The 27,832-nt window shown below is 40.1% G+C and overlaps 1 protein-coding gene across 1 annotated transcript in view; it reads left to right on the top strand.

Moving 5' to 3' along the window:
• LOC103471961 (ubiquitin-conjugating enzyme E2 E2) overlaps positions 1-27,832 on the top strand; it is a 65,888-nt gene that overhangs the window by 5,646 nt on the left and 32,410 nt on the right. Inside the window, exon 3 of the mRNA XM_008421277.2 lies at positions 3,041-3,091. Within this exon, the coding sequence (XP_008419499.1) occupies positions 3,041-3,091 (51 nt within the window). The remainder of the gene's footprint in view (positions 1-3,040; positions 3,092-27,832) is intronic.

The following is a 27,832-nucleotide window of genomic DNA, read 5'->3' as shown; positions in this document are numbered from 1 at the left end:
TGTGACAACGTAGTTCTCAGATTTGGAAGTAAAACTTCCATCTTGTGGTGTGCCGGGTGGCCAGATGTCCCGAGTTAGGTGACCCAGCTGCAACCATCCAGCGTGCTTTGTTTAACACACAGGAGCTGCGTCAGGATAAAGAAGAGCGTACTGCTGGAAATGCAAGTCTCAGAGGGGCCATTAGGCTCATTACATGTTCATGACAATGCTTGTCTTTGTGTTCAGAGAGGCGAAGGCCAACAGAAACAGTGTGAGGAACCAACTGTTATCAACAGGAACAGTAACTCACCCAGGGAGGAGGAGGGTAGTACAACAACTACTGATCATACCACAACTCAGGCCTTTATTGGAGGGTGGAAAGTTCATTTGCAGTTTGCCACAAGCCACAGCAAACATAGAGGGAAGTGACAAAACCAAAGTTGAACTGAAGCATGGTGGTGGCAGCATCATGCTTGGAAGATGGGTCGTGTTAAAGTTGAATATCCTAATAAAGACATCAACTGTGATTAAACCTAACTTTTCTCTCTCTTCTTACTTGTTGGCGTTGTCACGTTTATCCCATCATTCACCCTGAGCTTTAGCATTGATTGGCATCCATCCAGTTAGACTCGTATTACTAGACCCATTATTTTTTATTATTAAACTCCTATATTATTAACCAGAGTTTCAAGGCCTGGATTATGAAATTTTGCATCCAACCAGTTGTTTCTGTGATAAGGTACACATTTAAACTGGAATTTAAAAACTGTGACTCAATGTATTAACTCCAGCTCTGGAACTTAATATAGATGCTTATCACTTTTGTTCGAAATATTAAAAACAATGAATCATTTTAATTCCAGTGACTAATTCTGAACTGTTTTGGTTTGTCGCTCATCCTAATACAAGCCCTCAAAGTTGTGCTTTAAGGTGTGTGGATACTTTAGCAATGCACAGAATATTCTGGTGGATTGCTTTACACAAAGCATTTTTCTCTGATCTGTTCTTTGCCAAACTGTTTCCATTGACAAAAAGCCTCTGGCGTAAAAGCCCAGCTGCTGTCATAGCGTCACCAGCATCAGGCAGTAAATCCTCCTTATCACCAGTAATGGCTGCATAATAAAAAGAGAACCTGGAAGGTTCCTGCTTTATTGGGAGGTTAACCAGCTCAGTGATATTTAGTTGCGTTTTGGAGCCGTTTGCAGTAATAAATCATCAGCTGCAGCATCCACTCGCAGCAGCTTGTGTTTCACGTTATAAAGCGTCTGCATGCAGAGACCTGCAGGTTGCAGTGCTGTAGCGTGTGTGCCGTTTGCCAAGATTATCATGTAGGACATCAGAAGAAGATGTTGTCTGTTTAAGGAGGCTGTGTTAAAGCTGGAGGAACTCACTTTCACCTTTTAGGCTCAATGTTTCCCTAATAATCCCTTTTTGTTTTCGTTGTGCAAATGATCAGAAAATAGAGCTGAAATGCGTTGGTATTCACACCAGTTGTGGAGATACTGTTACACACTGCTTTCAAATATGTCTAGTTTTCATCTTCATGTGCTGCAATTTCTCTGGTTTATGTTGCATGTTTATGAGACTGTAGCTGACCTCTTCGTACACATTACTTCTCTTATTTATTTATTTGTTAATTCTAGTCTAAGCTTCCTGTTCTGAGATGACAGGACTGGTACCTGGTGGGGTGTTCTGCTGCTGCTGCTTCAAGGTTCCACTGGTTGCGTGTTTTGCAGCCCTTGGTTGGTTGGAACAAGTGGACATCGGACAACCCATTTGTATCCACACAGCTAGTGCTCACAGGGTATCCTCTCTTTTTCAGATCACTCTTTGTAGACTTGAGAGATGATTGTGGGTTAAAATCCCAGAAGATCAGTAGGTGCTGAAATGCTCAGACTGTCCTGTCTGGCGCCAACAACCACGCTGCGTTCAAAGACACTTAAATTGTCATTTTATTCCTATTCTGATGCTCAGTTAAAACTTCATACATGCTATCTACACCACATTTGAAGGTGCTGCCATGTGAATAGCACATTTCTTGTGTGTGAAGAAAAGAACATCAAACTGCCTCACAGTCAAGGTGAAAGTCTGCTCTTCCCTTCTCTCTGATTAACTGCTTTGTTAGTTTTGTTGGTCTGTAATTCCTCTTGTTTCTGAGAATGTTGACCTGCTTGTATGCTGTTTATAATGTGCAGCCGTTTTCAACAAAGAAGAAAACTGATGCATATGAAGTACTCAGCTTTCTCTTTCTCTTTGTGACGTGTGTTGATGTGTTTCTCCTCCTCACTCTGATTCAAGATGTGGAGACGTTGGCCTCATCAGCTACAGATCAAATATCAGATGTTTGAGTTTAGGGAAAATATGTATGTGAAATTTTGTCTCTTGTTGTAGCTCTGCAACTAATGCTTATTATGGTAATAATTATGATTTTTTTTTTATCCGTTTGCCAAATTAATAAAGTATATTCTAAAAATGTTTTCTTTAACCTCTTTAAAAAATGCAAATAAGCATGTCATTCAATTCAAGTTCAGTTCTCCTTTATTTGTACAGCACATTTCAGCAGCAAGCCAGTTCAAAGTGCTTTACATCATAAAATTGTCACCATTTGTGAAATGACTTTTTACAGGCGAGAGGAGTATCTGTTCTAGCTGAGTGATTGTAGAACAGCTCCTTTCTTCTCCATGCAGACAGACAAATCACTGGCATGTAATGAAAACCTAATTAGGGAGAAATGAGCATCCATTAAACTTTCTTCATGTGTTTATGCAGTACAGACATGACTGTGATCACCAGCGTTGTTTCAGAGTTGGACACCAGGATCAGTTACCGTACACATGCTTTAGAAGGTGACTAACACGCAGTTGTGCACGCCTGTGTTGATCTTGTATGACATGACTTATTCCTGTGCTCAGGAGCTCATTGGAAAATCGATGAAGTGTTTATTGTGCTCACTTCCAGCTTGATTTCACAGACAGCCTTTGTGTGTGGGTGTGGGTGGGTGTGTGTGTGTGTGTGTGTTTGTAGGAGTGTGATCATAACCCAGACCCTCGTCTCGTTTCAGGATCCAGAAGGAGTTGGCAGAGATTACTCTGGACCCGCCACCAAACTGCAGGTAGGAGGCTGTTGCTGGTTGTTTCGTTATTTTTTTTCAAGGCTCATCTTCGCCAGTCACAATAACACATTTTTCTGGGCGACACATTGTCCTTGAAGTTATTGCGTTAAAAGATAGTATTGTTGTTTTGAGACCATTTTCGAGTAATCGAAAGGTAATGGCATAATATTGCAAGAACATACTCTCAAAGATTAATAAACCTTAAATTCTAATAAACATTTAACAATAAAACCAGAAGACATTTTAAATATCCAAAATAAATAAAAGAACAAGTAAAATTAATTATGAAGTCTCTGTAAACAAAATTGTGCTCCAAGAAGAGGAATCGCAGAGGCCAAAGCAGCAGACTGAAGACTTTTATCATCCAGTTTTTGGTAGAAAAAGAGGAAAACGATAAACCATGGATCTCAATGGAAATTATTGAGTTCCTCTTAATTTATCATGCGATTAATTGAGTTATTGGTTATTGTGACAAGCCATGTCTTGTTGGGAGATGTGCGTGTGTGTGTTGTTTGAATGATTGAGATGGATAACCCAGAGTGGAGTTTGCTCCGTTTGTTCTGGATGAAGCTGAGTGGATCTGAAGGTTTAACCTGGCATGAGGTAAAAATGGGAGAAATAAGGAAGTCTACCTGGTTGTCCGTCTGTCCCTGCTGTAGTGACAGCAGTGCAACCCCGCTGCAGCTTGATGGGTCTGCATAATGAGTCACTCTGAAGACCTGAACTCCAGCCTTCATGTTGCTGGTGAAGTTGGGAGCTGGGGCAAGGGGAAAGGTGGACATGCTGGATTTGGCCATTTATCATTTAAAGGCTGCATTCACACCAATCCAGCTTAGTCCGCTTTAATCCAACTCCAGTTGGTTTGCCTAGAGGAGGGGTATCAAACTCCAGTCCTTTAGGCCCGCTGTCCTGCAGTTTTTAGATGTGCCACAGGTACAAAACACTGGAATGAAATGGCTTAATTACCTCCTCCTTGTGTAGATAAGTTCTCCAGAGCCTTGCTAATTACCTAATTATTCTATTCAGGTGTGATGCAACATCTAAAAGTTGCAGGGCAGTGGCCCTCCAGGACTGAGTAAGAAACAGATCAGATGTCTTTGGAAAGTTTCTTTGCAAAGGGGAAATGGCCCAGAGAAGAGACAAGAGAATGGATTTATTCCGGACCGGTAGGTGAATCCCACATTACAAGCCGCTCTGCGTAACATGTGGCGACCGGCTGCTAATGAGGCAATGAAGCTTCAAACTGCTTCGCCACGTAGAGACCAAGCAGGCTGTGGATATAAGCAACACTTCGGGTGTCATTGTCTCTCATCACTCCCAGATGGGACCGTCTCGTTGCAGAGAAGCAAGCTCAGGGTTCCCGTTAGTCATTATCGTGAGTTAAAATTTTCACAAAAGTAAAATGTTCGTTTTTGTGGCGCATCTATATCTTATTTTGAAGGGATATGTAAACGTTACCATAGTGACCAGAGTCGGAGAGCGTTTGGGCAGTGGTCGAGAGGAGATGAGTAGAACTTGTGAGTCTTAAGTCTGGTTAAACGGCAAGATTTAAGAATTGTCAGCCGATTCTCCAAATCTGTGACCACAGAGCTGATAAAAGTACAACAGGTTTTATCGGTTCGTGTTCAGCCACACGGCAGGAGCAACACACCACATGAACCGATTCCACTCACGAACATCCTGATTCCAGAGGATAATCCAGTAAAACCCCCAACATAACGGGAATTTAGAATGACCAAACACGGATGACGATGTAGAAGCAATAGTGATAGTTTGTGGAGTCATTTTAAGAGATAAAAGACGTAACAAAAAGAAAAGGCGGTGGATAAAAGACGACGRGAGCAGCCGCTCTATTTGCTGCACTATGATTTGGAGGTGAATGTTTTTTCATAGTTAACATTTTTAACTGAATAAACATAATAATGACCTTTACATATAATAATAAACATTTCCACATATCATCAGTTGCGCGATATGTCAGCTGTTTGGGATTCCCCTCCGTTCTTACGTCACCGCGCTTTCTGATAGGTTACCTGTCGCATTCAGCAGGTTGTATTCTCGTTCCCAGTCAGAGAAAACACCACAGGCTGCGATAAAAAGGTCAAGACAACCAAATTGGGTATATTCAGAATTTAGCGGGAACACCAACATGCAGAAGCCTTATCTGACGGTTCACGCCCCGCCCCCCCTGGGCCGCAGCAAAATTTCCAAGTCTTGACCGGTCCACGATAATAAAAAGGTTGGGGACCAGAGCACGGGTGTCCGAAGTCTGTCCTAGAGGGCCAGCATCCTGCACATTTTAGTTCTCTCCCTGGTGGTAGTAACAACCTTTTGAGCTTGTCAGTGTTCCTTTTAGGCCTTCTAACGAGCCATCATTTTATCCAGGTGTGTTAAACCAGAGAGAGAACTAAAACATGCAGGATGCCGGCCCTCGAGGACCGACTATGCGCACCATTGGCCTAGAGAGTCTGGATGTTTGTGGAGGTGTGAATGCTAATAGAACTCTGATTTGGAACAAAAGTGTGAACTGGTCTGCCTAAAAACTCAGGGCTGGATTTGGTTTCAGTCGAAATTCCAGTCATTCGGCTCCAACAGTTGATGCTTGTTTTCCTGGTTTTGCTCATAATTACACTCCTCCACACTGAGCAGCTCAAGAAAAAACTTGAAAATGTTCTTTATTCATCTCCTATGCACGGTATTTCTACCTCTCCCTTTATTTCTATGCCTGTCTTTTTATCAGTCTCTATTTTTGGCTCTCTGTCTCATTTTCTAAGTGTTTCTGTCTCTCTGCACCTTTCAATATTGGTCAAGCTCAGAACCAGGGGGAGTATTTCCCCTCCAACAGCCAAGCCAGGTGAAAACCTTTGAACTGGTGGTGACTGATCTCTGCTGCAGGTCAGGAGCAGGGCTATTTAGTATACCTTGGCCTGAGCATGGATGCCTGCTGATGTTAGTTTCTGAAGTAGTGGCAATATGTTTTCACTGTGGATAGTAATGCATGTTAAGGTATTTGGTGTTTAAACGTTTTTAGAGGTGTTGGGGATGGTAGGCTCTTGTAGTGGACAGCTGTGGTCTCTAGATCCTGCAGATACTGGGCGTTCACAGTATGTATGGGTTTGCTTTGTAAAATATGAAATTTGTAAAAATAATTAAAAAAAACATACGTTTAATATGTTATGTTTCCGAAGCAGTAAATTTTTTTTGTTTGATGCTCAATTTGAACTTGATTTGTAGTTTTTGGAACCAAATCAAATCTGCCAAACTGTTTGAAACTTATTGTGGTTTTCAAAATGTTTGCGTGGCTGGCCATATATCAGTTCCACTTCTTTGTTGTTTTTCTTTATCTTGCCATCCAGTGAACACACCTCAGCAGTCCTGTAAGTCACCGCCACAGTGTGTGTATTGACTCACAGGTTATATTGACTGAAGTCTCCTATTCTGTCTTCTGTCAGATGAGCCATCAGCAGAGCAGGAAAAAGAAATTTCACAGACAAACATTGGTATCAAAACCTGACAAGCCTTTGAGAGGAGAGGGGGGACCATTTGAAGAACGTCAATGCTGAGAGCAGCACTTGTGACGAATGGATTGAGCTGGGCATGTCAGTGGCGGTTGGATGTAATCCGGCTGAGGCGCAGCACTTCTTCAAACGTAGATTTTAGCGTTCATCAGGCCCCCAGGGTGTCTGACTCGCTTTTACCAGCTCCCAATTCCATACAAGGTTGCAGAATCCCCAATTGTTTGATTTCTGTGGCTGGGCCCAGCCCAGCAGATCAGTTTATCTCGTCCCTTTGTGCTACAAGAGAAGGACAGTTTCACAATGTGAACGTTTAACCCATTCCACTGAGATGAATTCCTGCTCAATCTCCCACATGGTGTCCTCCTTCACGCACTAATCAGTCTGACGCTGTTAAATCAGCTGCTCTCCATATAAAAGACACCATGTAAAAGTGCTATGGACAGATGATGGGATGCAGGCCATTACCCTGCAGGTTTCATTACTTCTACTTCTTCTTCCTCTAGTAGAACAAAGCTTTGTCACAGACGTCCTGTCCGCCTCATTAACTGAGTTTCCGTTACAGATGTGCACAAATCTTTGTCTGTATTCCGCTAATATTGGAAAAAGCACAATTTTGCAGTTGCTGTGTTTCCCTTAAATATGAAATGAAATTAAAATCACATGTGAATAAGCTTGTTCACACAATTAGTCATTAAAAATCATGGCGGCAACAAATGTAAACAGTTGTATGAGATATATTCATAATTCAGCCATAAAGCTATCACTCATCTATTAGCCAATCAGAGGAGATATTGGCATTGCATTCAGGCGTTGAAGCAACAAGATACACCAACTTGAGTAAATTGTAGTTGGTGAATTTACAGAAGCGCTATGGGCTATGGATTCAACAACTTTTTATGGATCATGATGCTGCGAGAGCTCTGGTGGAGCCATTTGTACACTGTCCAAAAAAACCCCAAAACAAAACCATCATCCTCCTACTACTTCCTGTTGTCATCTTAGTTGTTTCCAACAATAGTAACATCTGGCTGTGGTTCACATGACTTGTGATGCGAAAAATGTTTTTCTATTATTGTCTTGCAAAATCATCAATCTCAATGCAGCTGAGAAACCAAATCACCTCATTCTACTGCAAAATCTTTTTAGCGACAATCGAGAGATTTTTTTTTTAAGTTGCCGTGATTCTATTGAGCAAATTTATTTTTGTAATTTCAATTTGTGCACTTTTATGGCCAATGGAAACACCACTAGTGTCTTGGCTGGCTGAGAAGGGAGCCGATCCCCTGTGGGAGCAGGAAAAAATCCCATATTTAACTTCCACCGAGGCAGCACGCCTGTTTCATGGATCATCTGCTGCCTCCTCAGAAAGCGTGTGGAAATATTTTTAATCATCTTTGTCACCCCTCCACAGAGTAATTAATTGAATGTGACAGGCGCTCTGGAAGGGTATGTAAATAGCCCCACACCCGACACTCTGCATTAGCATACTGCTTGGTTGGCCTTCCTTGCTCTGTTTGGGTGTGTGGTGTTTTTTCAGGGTAATTATCATATTCTTTCATGATATTCTGTGTAAAATAAAAATCTAACCCCCATCAGTGAAGGGGAAACGATGTGTGGATTCCAACAGGGGAGCTATCATGCTTCTCTATCCGTCTCCTTTTTGACTCCAACAAGACGAAACGTTTTTCAACTGAAAATCTTTTGAATGTGAGCCAAGATCTTTAGAAATGAAAGCAATAGGAGGAAGGAACATATGAGACGTATATATCTCCCCTCACAGATCTGTTGTTTTTGCTTTGTATCACACTTAAATGTTTTAGATTATCAAATAAATGCTAATATCACTAAAAGATGATCCAAGTACATAAAAATTGGGGAATGTTTTTACACGCTCATATATTGATATATGTAAAGGAATTATCAGGTTTTTTTTAATTCCATTTAAAAGGTCACCTTCATGAAAAGTTAACGTCTTGCCAGCAGGATTCCTGAAAGAAGAGCCCGATCAACGGATGCACAGCTCTGTAATGAAAGCTGGCAGTCTTTGACGTATAAAACACAAAATATTTCAGAGCTACAGGAGAGAGCGCAGTCTGGAATTATCACCACATCACTTTGTGTAAGTCTTAACTGCTGCTAAGAGCCAGTGAAAATCTACCACATAGTATCAAACAGATCACAAGTGGAAGTGCTCTATTTGTCCTCAGGTAGTGGAACCCCTGGTATTTTCAGAGATTAGGGCCCGCTACCTCCTGTGAATACCTGAAATCAGCAGATACTTGAGACCTGCTCTAAAAATGATTAAAACTGCTTCTTTTAATAGTTCCAACTCCAAATATGCTGTACTATGCGCTATAATGCATAGTGGACACCATTATCACAGAAGTGTCCACTTATCACAGAAGCTAAGATCAAGGGTCTTCCATAAATCCACTCTTATGAGTTCAGCCAATTGGCAGCAAGGAAAATCAAATAACAGCCAATAGTGTGTCAAGTAGCAGTAGATATGTCAGCATCCCTAAGCTGCATTTGTGTGAAAAAATGTTAAAATTTTATGCATATGATTTAGTTACGTTTTGCAGAAAAATAAATGAATATTGAACCACAAAAGCATAAGTTTGATTTATAATATTTATTTATGTACTGTGTTTAACCCTTAAGTTTTAATTTAGTCATTTTTAAAAGATGAATGTGACAATACTTGAATATTAATGTGTAAATGAAATACCCCCTTAAGACTGCTGAGCAGGGACATATCCAGGAGGTTCTTAAAGAATGCTAAATGGGGCCTGTGTTGATCTTGTGGTGTCACATCTGAATAAAAACCCAGGCAGGGAGCAGGGCTGTAATAAACTATAAAAGTGAGCGACTCACAACATGAAGGTCAAAGATTGGCATAAGCACAAAACACATAAATAATTCTGACTAACTGAAGCTATTTATCTTAGGTTATCTTAAGCTACTGTTCAATAAAACAGCGGTGGGAGTTTTATCAGTGATGTCTCCAGCACAACTAATGCTGAGGAATGCTTTCCTACTCTACTGTTGCAGATGCAGGAGCTTTACTGACTTTTTTTAGTAGCTCTCAAACAGCAGAGTTTAGGTCTTCAGCATTAACACTACTAACAAATGTCAGTTTTTTTTCTCATGGGTCAAACCTCCTAACAAATGCTGCTGTTTGGCTCATCAGCTGAAGACACTTATCTGGCTGTACTTTAAATGTTCGCAGAGTTTTAAACTTTAAACAGCAGCTTACCGTTTTCTTCTCAACCATGAAGTCTCAGGTGAGTCTCTGCAGGGAAGGTGGGGTGTTATTGGAAGAGAGGAAAATTGGTTTGTTTACTTGGACCAATTGTAGCGTGACATCATGCAAAAAACTGCTTGATGACTGTCATTGGTGTTAGTTGTTAAGCTGTCAACATAATGCACTAAATCTTAAACTGATATGTAAAAGAAAAAGGGATGCAGTGCTTTGCTACTAAATGTCAACACTATGACAACTAGATTACAAGGTTTGGAAAAAGTTTTAATAAAAACATTGAAGGAGAGGGAAGTAGTTATGCTAACTTGCCTTTGACGACCTTAACATGTAGATGTGATGTGGAATTTTGTGTTTGGGTTCAGTTAAAAAAGGCGACCCTCACACCATTCCTGACAGATCATCAGTAGAGCAGTGTTTAAATGAGCTAATCAAACACCCCAGTGCTTGCTAATCTACCACACTGATCACTTATTAATAATAGCAAAATAAAAATCAAGTATAAAAATGTTCTGTTCTTTGTGTGGGAAATGTTTGATAGCTTTTTTTGGTGTTGAATGCTGATGCATATTGTGTTGGTGTTGTGAGTTGCTATGGCAACGAGTGTGTGTAGTGTAGCTGACACAGAGAGCCAGAAAAAAGTGGGTCTTGAGTTATTTAACGGTTTTTCTGCGCCATTTTCCCCCTTGCACTAAAACATCTCCATGTTTCATCTAGTTAATGGAATTGCTCTACCCCGGCAGTGCCAACTTAGTTCATTTTTATATTTTTCTTTTTCTGTGTTTCCCTACTTTTATCCAAGGGAGTGCCTCACCTCCCCAAGAAAGATTGTGGCATGTAGTTAATGGTGTTCACAGTCAATATTGTTGACTTTAGTAGCCTATCCAAGTGCCGCGAGTCCCTGTCGTAAGTCATTCCTATCCCTACGTTCTGTATTTAAGCAGCCATGTACTTAAATTTACTTTACATCTGCAGCTGTTTTGCTTTGATACACATATAGGAATCATTTTTATAATTCCTTCCTTTTTGTTGGATTCTAAGCAGCACACCTTTTCTCTTTTATTTGCTATAGTCTTTAGAAAATAAATTTGAACCAGAAGATCAGGTCTCAGAATAAGTATAAAGCTTATTGTTACATTTCTAGTAAATCCACTTAAGGATCCATATACAGGACCTGAGGAGATGGTGGTTTAGAATTTGCTTTTTTTTAACGTTGATGCAACAAAACAAAACAAGAAAACATGAGTAGATAATAACACAGTTTGATCTTTGTATCTGCTCTGCTGTTTCATTTTTTTTCTGTTCAGAATGGAGCCTAACAGGCTGTGTTTGTATTCCAGGCAGTGGCTCCCCTCAGGGATATATCTCCCATAAGTCTGTGCTTTGTGAGAGTTACAAGGCTCTTAGTAGATCCCTCACTTCAAAGAATAGCCCTTTATCAGCATCATCAAAGCATTGAGGTCTGCATAGTGTTTGAATGTTTCCACCAAACGAGATTTAAGGACAGTGGTAAAATGTGGTAGCACTTAATCTACAGTAGTTTCTCAGAGATTGGTGAAGTAGAAGTTAGTGTAGAAATTTATTAACTTTATTTTATGGATTTCCAACGCTTGTCTGCTACTGTAAACTAATATAGAGAGCTGGTAAATCCTTAAGGCAACATGAGGGGCTTCTAGAGTGAGAACGTTTCGATTTAAGCAGTCTAGCGCGCTGTTCGCTAGTACAGTGTGCAATTCATTAGCAATTCATTAGCTATTGGCATTTAGTTTAAATGGACAGCAATGGCTTTGCCGGCTCATTGGTTCCTAAAAACATTTTTTAATTCCAAACATTATAAAAGCAAACAGCAGTTTACATTGCAGCATTATTCCAGTTGTGGAATAGGGCCAGACATGGCAAATTAGCATAAGCTATTAATGCTATAGTGTAGAAAGGACGGAACTAGAGATGGACAGAATGCAGGAGTTGCTCCAGTCTGTTATAATGAAGAAGGATACGAGTCAAAAAACTGTCTATAGTAGTTATGTTTTTGTATTTTGGTAGCATTAAAGCCGCAGTATGTAACTTTTATAAATAATATTTTTTATATATTTGTTGAAACTGTCACCATGTTTTGACAGTAGGATAATTGGACAGATGACCTATAAAAAATTGACCTCATTTGCCTTCTCCCAGTGCTAACTAGAAACCAGGAGGAGGGTCTTGGTGCTGTCAATATGCTTGTAAGTGTGCTGCTCATACTCCGTTCCCATCCACTGTTTTGCCCCTTTGCTACACTACATCTTCCTCTTGGTAGCAGAATCTGTTGTGAATGCTAAAGCTAGTTAGCATGGCCGCAGATGACGGCGGATAAATAATTTTTCTTTAATGGTAAGTTGTTTCTCTGCCATCAGCACATTGAGCAGCATGTACACAAGGTTGTGAAGAGGCATGTTCTGCTCTGATGTGTTGGTACCGTTTCTTCTCGGCCTCCCTGTAACGTGTTGAATCTGCATTCATGCTTTTGTCAGATAAATGGGAGGATGGCCAATTTTTTAATTTGCAAACATCCTGCAGTGAAACAGCTGGCAAGTGGGTGCACCAGCTGTTCAGCCACAACATCCCATTTCATGTTAGAAATGCATTTTCTCTTGAAACAGTATCTGCTCTATAAGGGATAGTCAAAGAAAGCGAAGTGGTGGATTGAGTCTGGATCCGTGTTAGGGGTCAGCTGCTGAGGGCGTTCATCTCAACAGTTCCCTGTGAGTAAAGTGGATCACTGTGGCAGGATGGACTGATGACACTTTACAGACATGTCTCACTTGGGTTACGTCAAGAGATGTGCCGATCAGGTTTTTTCCTGCCGATACCGATCACCGATACAATCACATAATTATTATTTATTTTTTTTATCATAAACACTACCAGTTACATTATGTGGAAAAAGGAACCATAAATTCACCTTAATTTAGACAAAAACTTGTTTTTAACAACTTTTTCCAAGAAGAAAACTAAACAAAACAGGCATTCTGCAAATTGTACTGCTATCAATAATACTATCTTTAATAGACTGATAATATATGGAGGCTCTGAAGAGGCTAAATAATGCAAAGAACCAAAATAAAACCTCTCAACATTGCCAAAAAATTCAAGTATAAAACTTAACATTCAAGGGCAAATACAGGTTCCATTACAATAAACAATCCAGAGTTACTGAATGAAAACTTCCTGATAGCATGGCGGCTAGCTGATTACTGCTAGTTCTGAGTGGCTGTTTCTGACTGAGCGGAGTAATTATGCAGAGCAGAGAGGACATCGATTAATTTTTCAGAGATTATCTGTCTCATGTTAGGACAGCGAAAGTTTTAATACATATGTAAAATGTATTTTTYTAGGTTAGATGCTGCAGCTTTAAACAGAGGTTCAGTGTGAGAGTCACTACCAGGTGGAGCAGAAGCGGCGCTCCGTCTGTGAAATATTACTACCTGTAGCGCGTAGCAGCGGTTCAACAGCGAGAGCAGAACCAGCATCTTACATCGCAGCTCGAAGACTTAAATAATTTTGCGGGTTATTTGTTTAGCTTTCTGACTGTCATGCTAATAATCCGGGTAAGTGTTTGTGGCTGTGCGCTGCTTTACCTGCTATCTGATCCTCCATATGTCTTTTTTACTGCAGTGAGCCTCGATGTAGCCAAACTCTGTCAAGTCTGGCATTGTTTTTATACCATATTAGATTCGTCGTGTTGATGCATTTTGACGTGTTTCACCCCACGTGCTTCAATTTTCTGCCGCAACACGCAAACTTCCCCATTCACTCAGTGCGTTATAGTTMCACATCGCTTAGGATTTGTTGCTGCGCATTTGCACAGTGTGAAGGAAAGAGGAGACCAGCTGCACAGGCAGGCTGCGAAATGAGATGCAGGTGATCGGTTTGTGTGATCGGCAACGAGACCATGATCTGCGATCACTGATCATGCACTTTTTCACGGAAATCGGCCGATTATGATCGGTGGCCGATCGATCGCCACACCTCTAGTTACGTCCAATGCCTTCCATCTCTCATGGCCCTTGGAATTGCAGGGAGTTAGTTCAAACATTTACACAAAATCCTTATTTTTACGTCTTAACTTTTCTGAGTTATCTTCCTATCCATGTATTTTTTTTCTCAAAGTTTTCCACACATTTCCTCTGGCCATATTTTCGGTAAATGTGGTCGATAAGGCCTGTTTTTGATGGGTCTGGCCTGGAAAGCCTGGTACTTGAGGGAAGAAGAGAACAGAAATGGAGTGAGAAATTAAGCTGAGAGTGGCAGAAACAGGCGTGCCCATCTGCTGCATAAGGGATCTGAGTGGAGGGAGTTAAAGATTTCTGCAGCCCCCCTGCAGGGAGACAACACTGTGGAGCAGCTAATTATTCACCATGCCTTTACCCAGCCATGCTGCTGGGAAGTGTGTTGCAGTTTCTGCTTCTTCTACATGTTGAAATCAGCTTCCATTCATTTGCAATCTGTCAGAACAAATGGGACTTTAGAACTTTTATGTTTAATTTTAAATATTTATCTGACATTCATTGCAGGTACTGCACATTAAAAAACTGATTCTCAGTTTGTCATATTATGGGAAGTTTTCACATACAATTACAGTGATTTTATGTGGAATTACTTTGTATCAGAGCCATGAGCTAAAACGGAGAACTTCTACGCTCTACTCTTCTCTTTTTAAAAAGGGTTCTTGCAGGTTTCAGTAAGTTAAATTTAAGATCTTTTAAGATCATTGTTAATAACATTTAGGACCAACACAACACACTACCAGAAACATTTAGATTGACATTTTGAAAAAGAAATATTTTAACCCTATCAATTTAGTTGTCAAAGATTCAAGTTTATTAATTAAAAATATTAAATCATCTCAGTTTTAAAACAACCTAAGCAGCTATTTTCTTAACCCAAGTAATCTTCCCAACACATTGTTTTATGTCTGCACATACAACCTCACTCATTAAGTCTGAGCTCATCCCCAGCAGCACTTTTCTCAGTTTCAAGGGTTTCAAGTTTAGCAAGTTTTTCTTTGTACAAAATGACAGAGAGGATGGAGAAAGGAATCAGGGCAACAATTTACACTAGAAGAGAACAAGGAAGGCACTACTGTCAGTCTTTTGCTGTTTTTTCATTTAAGATATATTAATCATAATCACAGTTAAATTTAATACAAGTATTATTCTGTAAAAGAAAACAGGAATCATGTTTTATTTTAATTGATTGTAATTAAAATCATCACTTCTGTAAGAAAAACCAGACAATGTTGATACGTGTCTTTTGTCTTTTTATCTTGCACTGTATTCAAAGAGCTTTCATCTTATATTTTTTAAAATCATCTTATGCATGTAAATGAGGTCTGGTCTCACCTACTTTTGACAAGTGATTTGAGTGGTTAATAAGATTTATAAATTCAGTCTTTTTAAGAGTCTTTTTTTAGTCTGTGAGTTTCCTAAAATAAAATAAAATAAAAATAGCTGAATTATTCAGAAATATGCTCCTGGCAGTTGGAGCATTTGGCATGCTGAGGTGAGTGAGCTTTCATCCATTCATCCTGTATGACATAAAATGAGAACATGTGACATTATAATGGCTTTCCTTGCAGCAACGTTGCTCCATTTTTGTAAATTCCATTTTAATGGGGCTTGGAGCATGTGTGATATATGCAAAGTTTAAGCCTCAGAATGTTTTAGCATGTCCAACAATCTATAGCACCTTAGTTTAGCTGGATGCCACAGTATCGGGAGTGTAGAAGGGTGACGCCAGAGCATTACTTATTTAAAATTGCAAATGTTCATATGTGTTAAAAACACAAGTCAGTTGTTTGGTGGCTTTCTGTTCAGTAGCTCAACTAACAGATGTAAGGGACCTGGCTGAAAAACGAGCCAAAATTCTCACCAACCTGACACATTAAACAACTCCTTTCTAGGTTAGGAACAAGTATAGTCTTTATTTGTCATTTTGTTCTATCATGAAGTGAAATTGTTTTCTCTTATCTGGAGAACACCTGTCACACCGTTTGATAGCTAAATGGCAGAAAGACTTCAAAAAGAAAGCATGACTCCTTTATCAACTATGTCTGTCTAACTGCTGTGATCAGTTGCTGTGGTATTTTTGTACTGTTGTACTGGTCAATGGGTGTTGCTAATCTCCACTGAGATCATTCAGGTTTTGGCTCAGATAAGCACACACTGTTGTGGATCTGGAAAGATCATTGTCGCGCTGTAAGGAGCAGCTTGTTTCCTTCTGACAATGAAAGTTGATTCATTTAATGGAGAAATGTGATGTTACAGAGAATAGCAATGCTGGTTCAGTATGTATATGTATTTTTTTTCCAAACGGATCCTGCTGATGTGTAGCATTCAGGTAGATAAAGATTATCAATGTGTCCGGTAGCAGTTGTGTTCCCTAAGCTCAGCCTCAGACTGGTTTTAAAGAATCAAAGTAAAGATGTCTGATGCATTATTATGCATCAGACATCCTGTGATTCCGGTTTCTGCACGTTTTACTCCTCCATCCTCTCTCATGTGCAGTTAGCCGCAGCTGACTGGGGTGTTTCTGTCATGGAGCCCGGATGTGTGAATAAAGTCATTAGTGTGCATTAATTATCTCTGCAGACTGTAGGATGAATGATTAGGCTCTTAACACACATTTCCCCTGTAGAGAGGCTGCTACTCAAAATGCCCAGTCAGTTATATCTTCTGTCCATAAGCTAAAGATTTTCATTTGAGTCAAATAACTTTATCTTAAAGTTAAACTCATTGGGGTCATGACATATCAACACCGACTGTAGAAACAAGTTTAGCTGCCAGAGGTCATGCAGGGATGCTGTTTAAACACAACCACTCTCACTTCCTTCCAGTGTCAGTATCACTTCCTCCTGCACTTATACGCAGATATTCATTCAGGTTGAACACACACTGGAAGGCACATGTCTAACTTTCAAACTTGATAGATATCCACGCTGAAGCGTTTCAGCGTGGATATCCCAACAGGACGGTAATTTCTTTTCTTGGTGCTTTAACCCTGGGACTGTTAACCAAACCAGGCAATGAGCGAGAATGCATGGATTTATAAACCTCCAAGTTTAGTTGTTGGTATTTTTAGTGCTGCTTAAATGACCTACCTGCTCTACCTGTTTACAAAGTGTGATGAAGTTTTGGCTTTTTGCTTACACAGTAACAAACATTGTTGTGGTTGGGCAAAAACAGCAAAGGTTTAACAACAGGCTCCAGAGTGAAACTTTTTAGAAATGCAATGTGATCCATGTAAATGCAAACCAAAGAGATTTAGAAATAGTCAGTTATTCCATTTTGCTGTTGTGCTCTCAGACCTGGTTTTCACCTACACACATCACAACAATGGAGGACCTCCGTGTCCTGTCTGTGCTGCTGCACCTCTTCAGGTTATTTAGGGTGTTTAAAGCAAAATCTGCTCATTGTGGAACATTTATGCCATTAGGGATGGCACAGGGATTAGAGGCATCAGATGATGTGTGTGCATCTGCAAGCACAAGTTATAAAATACACCAATTTAGATCAGAAAGTTCACAAAGTTTCTCCACCTTCTTGCATTTACACTACATAGTTTCTACTGCTATTTGCACTTTAATTTCACCGTTGTGTAAGCCTTTTCTGGATACCCAATGGGAAACATTGTTGGAAACGTTACCTTGTAAACAGCACCTATATCATTGAGGGAGCAGAACTACTGCAGCTACTATTAGATTACTTGCAGATGTTAAATACCTCTATTGAGGTGTTGAAAGATGCAGTTTGGAAATTACACCTGCGATCTTTAGGACTAGCCCTTGGTGTAGTAGAGAGGTGAACACTGTGCTTTAGGGGTTATCTTGAACTATGCAATTGTGACGAACCAATTCAAGATGATACAGAAGCTACACAATATAAAATGGAAACTGCCATTAACAGGAGCTGTGGGGAGCAAATACAACTGACGGCATCAGCAAATAATTAAACACAATATAAAAACCTAAAGGAGTAGGAGGACCAAAAGCTTTCATAAAAAGATAAATTGCAGTATAAAAAGTGCTTGTCACAAAACAATATGGCAGCCATTTTGAAAATATGAAGAAATAGGACAATAAAGCTTTTTTATAACTTTTTTTAAAATGTTGAGTAAATAAAGTGCTGATACCATCTGCAGTACAGACAGTAAAAGTGTAAAAGATGTGACCCTGCAACCTCCTCCTAAATGTCAAGAGGCATCCTCAGAGAAATATCATCTGGACTGGTAAACCTGTCTACTGCTGAGGCAGGGAGAGCCGTACACAGCTATACACGCCCGTTAACAGCTGCTTTTTCTCCTGGAAGCCATCCAGGAGAAAAGATTTCTGTTCTGCAGCATGATGGAAGTCAGATGTACGCTGCCTTAGTCACACTAGGCCAGCAGCCTCAGTCTCGCACACCATGGCAAACTTGTCATCTTTGGCATTAAACTGTGTAATATTTCAATCAGAACAGAAAAATGATACTGAGAAAAAAGTGTCAAATGAATATCTGCAATATAAATCTTTTCATTGATACAGAAGTGAAGCATATCTCTGTGTGGCTAACCAGAACCAAATACAGATGCGGTCTGTCCACTCGTCTCTGAAGGAGAGGCTGAATAATTTTGTTGGTTTACATTGCAGAGATAAAATACTCCTGGTTATGTGATTGTGTAGATTAAGTGTACCTCAGATTTTGGGTTGGAAAAGAGGAGCCTTAGATGAAGCCGAGAAGCTCCGGCAGCAGCCATGTACAGATAATCACTGACACAGATATGTCATCTAGGAAGCTGTAGAGATTATCTATTCTTTCTTTTTAGGTCAATTTCAAGAATTGATTCAAAAACATTTCTATTACATTGAGCTGTGATTTTAAGGTTGTTATTTGATTTTATTCATCGTTTGGCTTTCCTGTAACCGACAGGTTTAAGTCTAGGAAGCAGAATTAAGAGGGATATAATTGAAATAGTGCCTTAGTATTTTAAAACTGCAACATTAAGCTTTCTGGGGGGGGGGTCTCAAACATCATGTAAACGCTGTCATTATGTTAGTAATGACCAAATATGAGCCATTAAGCTCATTAAAGGTGAAACAACCAGTCATTGATTTTATGGGGTAAATAGTATTTCACACATAGGCAAGTTGGCTTCATCACTTTTTCTGAAATAAATGAGTTAAATTATTTAACTGATTTTCTAAGAATTTATCAAACACACTCTTAAGGTACAGAGGTCAAAGTGCATCATTCTGGTAGCAGGGAGTAAATTAATGTGAGTACAGAAACTGTAGAGACTTGATTCTGTTTGTCAGATCCAGTGGATAGATGTCGTTTGATTGTGAACCTCCAGTTAAAAGGTATCAAACTGTGGAAACTGTTCAGTGTTTCTCCTGTTCATAAAGCAGACTAAACCTGGGAGTCTGTATTCTGGGGCTGATTCATAGTGTTTCCCCACTATGCCTCCTCTGCTTATCTCTCCATACCTCTCATCCGGCCAGTGTCTCTCCAAACTGCAGTGCTACCGAATCGATAGAGCAGTGAGATGCCGGAACTGAGCAGCCCAATATAAAACCAGAGCAGGATACGTTTGAGCCAGCAGGCCTTGCAGCTGCAGGCATGGGAATCATGCCTTGTTTTTATCCACTCAAGGATTGTGTTCCCACTCACTCCTCCTATTTGCATCCTGGACTCTGATGTTTTACTGCTGCCTGTTTTAAGGCAGTTTGAAGGCTGATCAACCAGAGTAACTTTGTCCATTTAGTTTCCTTGGTTTTTGTCATCTTCATCAGATGTATTACCTGCTTGGTGCAGTGACAGTTTTGGAAGTAGCTGCTCTGTGGTCAGCCAGCTGTAGGTCACCTGTTCTCCATATGGAGCTTGTGGGAGCCATTCACTCGCCCGGCGCTCCTACCCTGACATCGCTCTGTCTGCTGGTAGAACCCTGAGCTCCCATTTATTAAACGGGGTGCCTCATAAGACCCCATAAGGGAAAGTGACAGATTCCCTTCGGACTGTCTGGACCGCTGTGCAGCTCTGCTTAATTGTCTGCATGCGTCAGTAGATTTTCCATCTGATGTAGCTGCCACAGCTGTTAAATTCTTAATGTTTCCTTTTGTGGTCTGCTTTCAGCTGCCATCACCTTCAAGCTTGGGTCCCTGGTGGGGGAAGTGTCGTGGGAGTTCTGCAGGGACAGAGGCTGTTGAAAAGACTAATGGATCCCCGGAAATCATCCCTAGATGGATGCTTTGATAGATTGTCTGCAGAGTTAGGACGTAAGACGGGGTTAAGGAACTGCCCAAACACACACGTACAGTGAAAATGTTGGCACAAGGTCTAATGGGTCCAAAGCTTGGGTTGGGTTTCTTGAAGTTTCCATTTCAGTTTTGGCAGGAAGATTTTCACAGCCCCCCCTCTGCTCCTCTCCTCCCTCAGCAGCCGCCTCACACAGAGAGGATTACACCCTCATGGCAAGGCTTTGATTTCACTCAGGTGATGAATGCCCAGCAGCAGCTGAAACAGAAGGCAGGCAGGCAGGGTTTAGCTTGGAGAAAGAAGTGAAGTAATGAAATACCAAATAAATGCATGAGGTCTCCTGCTTGTTGTTTTGACCCATGTCTACAGAAACATTGACTGCTGGACTTCTGAAAGTGTCGTGTTTTCTGCCACGTGTTTTCAGCTCATCCACTTGAATTACCGTCTCATTTGCTCTGTCCAGGACTCTGGTACCGTCTTCGTTAGGTCCCTGTAGGTACAAGTGTTCTTCATTGCTGTCTCTACAAGCATCTGCTTCTCTTTTTCTCACTTATTTGAAGTTGAACATATGTACATCACAAAGTTTTCATGTCGTGTTTCCATTGTGGTCTTAATTTTATTTGTACTTTGAAATTACAGGATTATATTAATGCTCACAAAGGATTATGGTGTGGAGCTGTTTTTCAGGCGTTTGGCTTGGCCCTTTAGTTCCAGTTAAAGGAACTCCTCAGGTTGCAGCATTTTAAGACATTTTGGACAAGTTTGTTCTGCTGTCTTTGTGGGTACAGTTTGGGGATAGCCCCTTACCATTTCAAATATGCTGTTTGATGGATGGCTCCAGGCAACCAGCATTAACCAGCTTATGAGATACTGTACTGAGTTTTCCTTTGTCTGAAACTCGGAGCCATGAAGCCTCGAGGCCATGAAGACAATGTAATTATTGGGTGGCCTATTAGGTGTCAAACACAGACAAATCGCAGTGGCAGGAGATGCAATGGTTTCTAAGAATAGATTGCTCAGGTGGAGACGTCCAACCAGAGCATGTGCATATATGAATGCATATGGGGTGGCTGGTTTTTAACTGGACCACAGTGTCTAGGATCTTTCTCTCAACACAGGTTTCCTGAAACTGCAAAAGCAATTCATTTGTGGTGAGACAAAAAGCTCTCCCAGAATCACTGACAGGATTATTAATAAAAACTGAGATGTTTAATTTCCAACCCATTACAGACTGAACATGGCTGAAAGACTGAATAGGATTTTAAACCTCCTGAGACAACAGCTCATCAGCTCAACACACATAAATGTCAAAGTCAGCATTTACTAAAACATGATCATATTTAGGTATAATTTTACCTAAATCTTACACATTGGCGGTCAGCAAATTTACTCTGACAGTACTGGTAGGGTATACCTCAGTTCAAAACATCTCCAAGTTATTACAGACTTGGAGATGTTTGTAATAAAGTGGTTCTTATAAACACTTAATCCTCCTCTACACTTTGTCCATTTAGAAATGATTAGTCAGAAAGCAAGAGTTCAGGAACAACCATAGACTTGCTAACTCTCATCTATCTCCCGGCCACTTAGAGGAACTCCAATCACATAGAACATAAGAAATTCTGTGGAATGAACCTTTTGTTTTGTAAGGGCTGTACATTTACAAGAGCCATCCTTGCAGGAGGCACAGCCTGGGTCGAAGTCGTCTGTGAAGCCCGGACTGATTCAGAATGTTGATTCTGCATCAAAGTAGTTGGAAACAACTTTTTCAATAACTTTGCTGACGAATGGAAGGTTGGAACTGGCCTGTAATTCAGTAATAGTGTCTTGTCCAGATCGAGAAGCTGACTTGGCCGATTTGATTTCTATTGAGTTGGAACCAGTCCTACTTACAAATATTTTATAGACGGCTTATAAAGAGGGTTGTTTGAGTTTTCTAAAGTGATGCGTCTCAGTCAGATAAATGTTTCAAAATGTAGGAAAAGTATCAGAAGACTCCTTCTGACCTGAATGCAACTCCCACAGAGATTGTTGCTTTAATTAAAAGAAATGGAAGGATGACAATTTACCATCTTGTAAACACTCAAAGCAAGCTAAACATCATCATCTTGTTAGACACTGCTCATTTGAAGTTCTCTTCTACCATATTCAGAAACTATTCCTGACAAGGTTCAGGTCTTAAATGAGCTTATGTTAGCTGAAGAGTAAGAATTAGAGTAGCATTAATTTAACCTAAAATGAATGTAATACTCATCCATTAATCATCCACAATTGTTCAAAAAGAATAGTAAACATATCTGATTAGAACCTTTGAGGACGTTTATAGTGACGGGCTGAAAGAACTCATTGGTTTAAAAAAAATACCCATTATTTTTAAAACTTGCAGAGCCTTTATTAGCCAACCACACACATGCTTTATCTGGAAACAGATATCAGCCCTAAGGAGGTCTGCCTGTGTGTTTAACCTCTTGAAAGGAGGCGACTCCTCTACTCTAAGTTGTCGCCCGTTGCCAAATGTGTGTCCTGGCCAACTGTGTCAATTAAAGGAGTTTTTAATTATTACCAAGTTTATGTCAGATTTCCAATCTGGTTTTAGAAATGAACATTACACAAGAATTTAACAGCAGTTTTTAAAGTCATTAACATTTTTATTAATTGTGTTGACCCTAATCCTAAAATAAGTTTATTTCATTTCTATTGCATTGTTAATCCAGAACAGATCTATCCCACAAAAACATCCGCTGCTTCAAAAATGAATGGCAGCAAATGATTATTGTTATCCTCTAAATACCTCAGCCAATAAAGGAGTGTCAGGGGTCAGTACTAGGACCCATTTATCCATTCATTCATGGATGGATGAAACAGACGTCATCTACCTCCACACAGGTCTGAAAGTCATCCACTGTCCCCTTTTCGTCTACCAGGAGAGAGGTCTGACCGGCAGACTCCCACCAGGTCACAACCTCTTGCCTGCGGTTAATGACAGTCACCCCACCATTGCCAACTTAGTGACTTTGTTGCTATATTTACAAACTTTTCAGACAAAAAAAAAGGTAAATCGGAATCAGCAGGTCAGGATTTATAAAGATCCGTGATCCGCTACAAATCTGCAATCGGTGCACTCCTGTTTTTACCTGTTTTTCATAACTGAATTTCATATATTTTAGTTTGAATGTATTTGTTATGTTAGTAATATTTAAATATACTGTAGTCTTGGCCTGGATACTCTCAATTAAGCTTGACCTGGTTAAATAAAAGTCAAATAAAATCAAAGAATGGTCTGTGCAGCTTTGAGTCTGGTCACAAACATGAAGGTAGAGTAAATTACACACACACACACTCAATGTTTCTGGCTCTGACTGATTGCGGTTTATTGGAGCCCATCTGGATAGAAGAGTGACATTAAATCAATGCTCAACCTAATCAATGGTGCCGTGATGACTGTGGGGACAGCCGCAATAGATCATTATGTGATCGCCTGGAAGGTCACGCCGCGTTTTCTTTGATTTGCCAACACCCTTTCTCTCCATATACAGCATGACACGGTGGAACTCTGAGTTCTTGGTGCTCTGCCTCTGACCAAATGTTTCTCTTCACGCTTTTCCTCCAGTCATTGAGCTGTAAACAGCTGAGGTCGCGAAAGCGCTCTGCCATCATGCCTGTGTGTCTGAAGGGTGCCAGCCAGCTGAATGAGCATGTTTCTGTGACCTTCAGGAATGCATGGGTCTGCATGTTTTCTGTGGACATCCTGATCACCATGTAATGTCTAGGCTAAACCCCTTTTTGCAGACATCAGTCAGTAACCATGATAAACCATCATATAATCAGAGTTCATTATTCATCTGTTGTTTTGAAGCTGCTTTTCATAAAATCACCAGCAGTATGATTATTGGTAAAGCTTTATGGAATCACTGAGTCTGTTTTAGGGCTCTGCAGTAGCAGGAAGACATACACATGTAATTGGTTATTAGTGTATTTTTAGTGTGTTTTAATTAATTATGGAGATAAGTGATCATATTTATATTTGCAATATTTAAGTATATTATTACTGCTCTTTTGACTGTGGTTCAGATCCCAGATTGGGCCAACTGTAAAATATAATGAACTAGAATCAGCTTTAAATCATAATTTGTGAAAGCATGTGTAAAACACTTCTTAAGGTGAATTAACAGTTAGGACTAATGAAATGAGCTCAACCTTTTATATTTACTGTGGTTGTCATTAAAAGAATAATTTCATAATTGATGCTGTTCGTATAGCTGTATTTGGAGGTGTGTTGTTGCTGAGATTGGACATGCTTATTTTCATTTAAGAAAAGTCAACTTTCTCCATGACTGGGCATGGAGAACATGCTCTGGTAGATCGGTGTTCTAAATGCACATCAAACAGTAAATCAGATATACTGAAGACACTGTGTTTTTGTGATGCAAAAGATGAAAGACGAGTTGTAGATGAGAGCATTTCTCTGGGGAAGAGACACCATGCTGGCATAGGATTTTATTCTTTCTAAATTCCTCTTTAGAACAATACATCTGACATTAAAATTGAACTAAAACAACAAATTTTCTATCAACCTTCTACTTTTAAACATTTCAGTTCACTTTAGGTTATATCAGAAATGTATAAAGTAGGTGTAGATATACTAATCTCAAAATTTTTGCTGATATTGATATCCAATATTAATATTGCTGTTATGGCCGGTAACCAATATTTACCGATATTGTACATATTGTACATATTTATCAAACCTTTCGACACCTTGATAAAATCTACCACACTGCTAACTTCACCACCGCTTCTCTGCTTTAGTTATCATTGCCACATGACCAACTTCTTCCGCTCTCACTCTAGAAATAAAAAAATTAGCATTTTGCATTTAAGATCAAAAAATATTTCTGACTCTAGGTTTGTCTTTATAAGAAATGTGAGAAGGTTTAAGATGGATCTTCTGAGGGGTAATTTCTACATCCAGCCTTTGCAAATCGCTTGGTAAAGAAAAAGCCTTTTTTGTTTCTTAGGCCACCAGGATGTTGTGACAGCTCTGAATCGACCCTGCTGATTTGATAGTATTTTTTGGCCCCAACACTCCAAACAACAGCCTTTGCACCGTCCAGGTTTCACTACCTTGTAGTTCTGCTAAATGTCACATAAACGGCTAAGCTGTCTACTCAGCACTGCTTATTCACTGCTTGCTCACCCCTGGGCCTTCTGTAATGTAATGTGGAAATATTTTAAGCGTTTACTTTGGATGGTGTTTTTTTTTTTTAATTAGCACCAGTAAACGGTAAGGTGCATACATAATACTGCCCCTTTAAAATTGAGTGAAAAGGCAGGCCTTTAATACACACCTGCACTGTGGGGACGTAGCATCCTGTATAAACACCCGACACCTAGGCCTGGGCATATTCCGGGCATATTCAACACATTAGACTACTAGTGTATTGCAGCTATGCAATTGGAAGAAAACCTAACATTAACAGCCTAACATTATATCATCATTATTTATAGAATGATTTAGAAAACAAATCATTGACAGGCTGGTCAAAACTATTTCGACCCAAATTAGAACTTTGCATTGATTTCCTTTCATTTTAATAGCTGCGATTTTGCCTAACACAGACATTTTCCCTAACCCAAACCAATACTTGTCTATTCCTAACATTAACTAAACCTTAATTCACATCTTACCTCTAAACATTACCCCTGACCCAAAGTAATGAATCCATCATATTAGGACAAGACTTTGGTCCTAATATGGTGGACCTAATATGCCACTGGACATATAATGGTGCGTTCACACCAAACACATTTTGACCGTCAGGCGCATCTGGTTTACATTCAAACTCTATGTGGAGGCGCGTCGAGGGCGGTTGTGGTGCTCTTCGAGCGTCTAGCGCGGCGCCATTTGAACCGTTCGAAGCGTTTGACACGTCCAGCGCATCCAATACTTCACATAGACTTTGAATATAAAGCAGACTTGCCTGACGCTCAAAACGTGATTGGTGTGAATGCACCATTAGAATGTTTAGTTCCTATCAGTGGCGCAAAAAGTGGGTATGCAGCGCATGCAATGCATAGGGGCACAGCACCAGAGGGGGCGTCAAAACCCTGTCTGGGGGCCAGGGGGCGCCGATTTATGTTTTCGCATCCACCTGAATAATGTGTAGTTGAGCCACTGGTTCCTATGGTAACAATGACATCATCAGTGATGACATCACTCTTTGATGCATCAAATGAATCTCTTTCTTGAGTGTAGCACACAGACCTTTTTTTTCAGACCTGTTCCTTACAAGTTAACTTGTAGGTTCCTGTAACTTTTAAGTTATGAATCTTTTACAGGAGCATTAAAATTATTTGAAGGCACAGAATCAGCCTAGTAGGTTCACATTCTCAGGTGAGAGACTCACCTGGCATAAAGTTAATTTTTCGGTACTGGAATTGCACCGAGGATAAATTGCTTTAATCAAAGCATGTCATGAATATACGTGCATATATTCCATCTTAAGTACATAGCATAATTGTTTGTTTCCCTGTACACCAACATTTTCCTAAACATGTCAATAATACTTTCCAAAAACGTCCAGAACCATTTTATTTCAAAGCTGACGGTGTATTAAGCAATCTGTACATATAAACAGATCGCAATTCAGCTCCTGCACAGTAGGTTTATATCTCAGCTAACTAGAACCGCCGTCGCTCTTTTTCCTCCCAGGRYCCGATGGTTCAGTTGCTATGACAAYGGTAAATAAAAYGCAAAAGGAAAAGGTCTAGTAACGGAGTGTTCCACCATGTCTGTAGTTCTAAAGAGCAGCTCTGAGGGGCAGACAAAAGTCTACGTCTATTTTGAGTGGCACTGTTTTGTGTCAGACTTTTGTTTTGAGTTGAATTTGGCTCATTTTGTGTTAACTATGTCGCCACAGTTACTCGAAATGCCAACAAAAGCAATTGCTCCCCACATGGGATTGAGCCGCACATTTTGATGTATATATTGTGAAGGGGACATGCAGCGGTACGAGCCGTATTAACGGTACTAGGAAGAGGCAGTTACTTTGAGGTGTAGAACAATAGGTGTCTGCGTATGCACTGCCATGGCAGGGCCCAATTGCGAAACATTATAAATTCAAGATTCTCCCTAGAAGACTTGCCAAGCCTGGTAGTTGGTAGTTGGCCTGTCATGTTTTGGGGTTGAAAATGTTTAAAGTTTACAGAGAGAGTGCGTTCTAGCTATAGATTGCACAGTTGGACTTACCCAGGAGAACATGTGCAATACTTCCATGCTGATATGGTTCATTACCAAAGAGCAGCAACTGAAGATTTTACCAGGTCCATCACCATAGTTTTATGACTGACCCGGTTCACTACAACACAATTGCTAAACCTGATGCACCATAAAACTGACGTCTATAAGCTTCGTCACATGTGGTTCTTACTCACGGTCCAAAATAAAAAAAATAATAAAGTCAGTGGGTAATTGTTTATGTCTCGAAATTTTTCAACCTCCATACTAAGGATTTTAATTCACACTCAAAAATTCAGAGAAATAATAATTTTATGTAAGCAAACTATGAATAGTCACAGGAAATGTGTATTCTTCCTACAATGCATTGTGAGACCTGTCACTGCGCCTGTTAGTGAAACTACTCACTGCCTCTCTCTGGGCCCTGTTGCTATGGTAATTAATTATGTGCACCTG

Source organism: Poecilia reticulata, linkage group LG11 (genome assembly GCF_000633615.1).
Source record: "Poecilia reticulata strain Guanapo linkage group LG11, Guppy_female_1.0+MT, whole genome shotgun sequence".
Taxonomy (NCBI): domain Eukaryota; kingdom Metazoa; phylum Chordata; class Actinopteri; order Cyprinodontiformes; family Poeciliidae; genus Poecilia; species Poecilia reticulata.
This window is presented reverse-complemented; position numbering and strand designations above follow the sequence as displayed.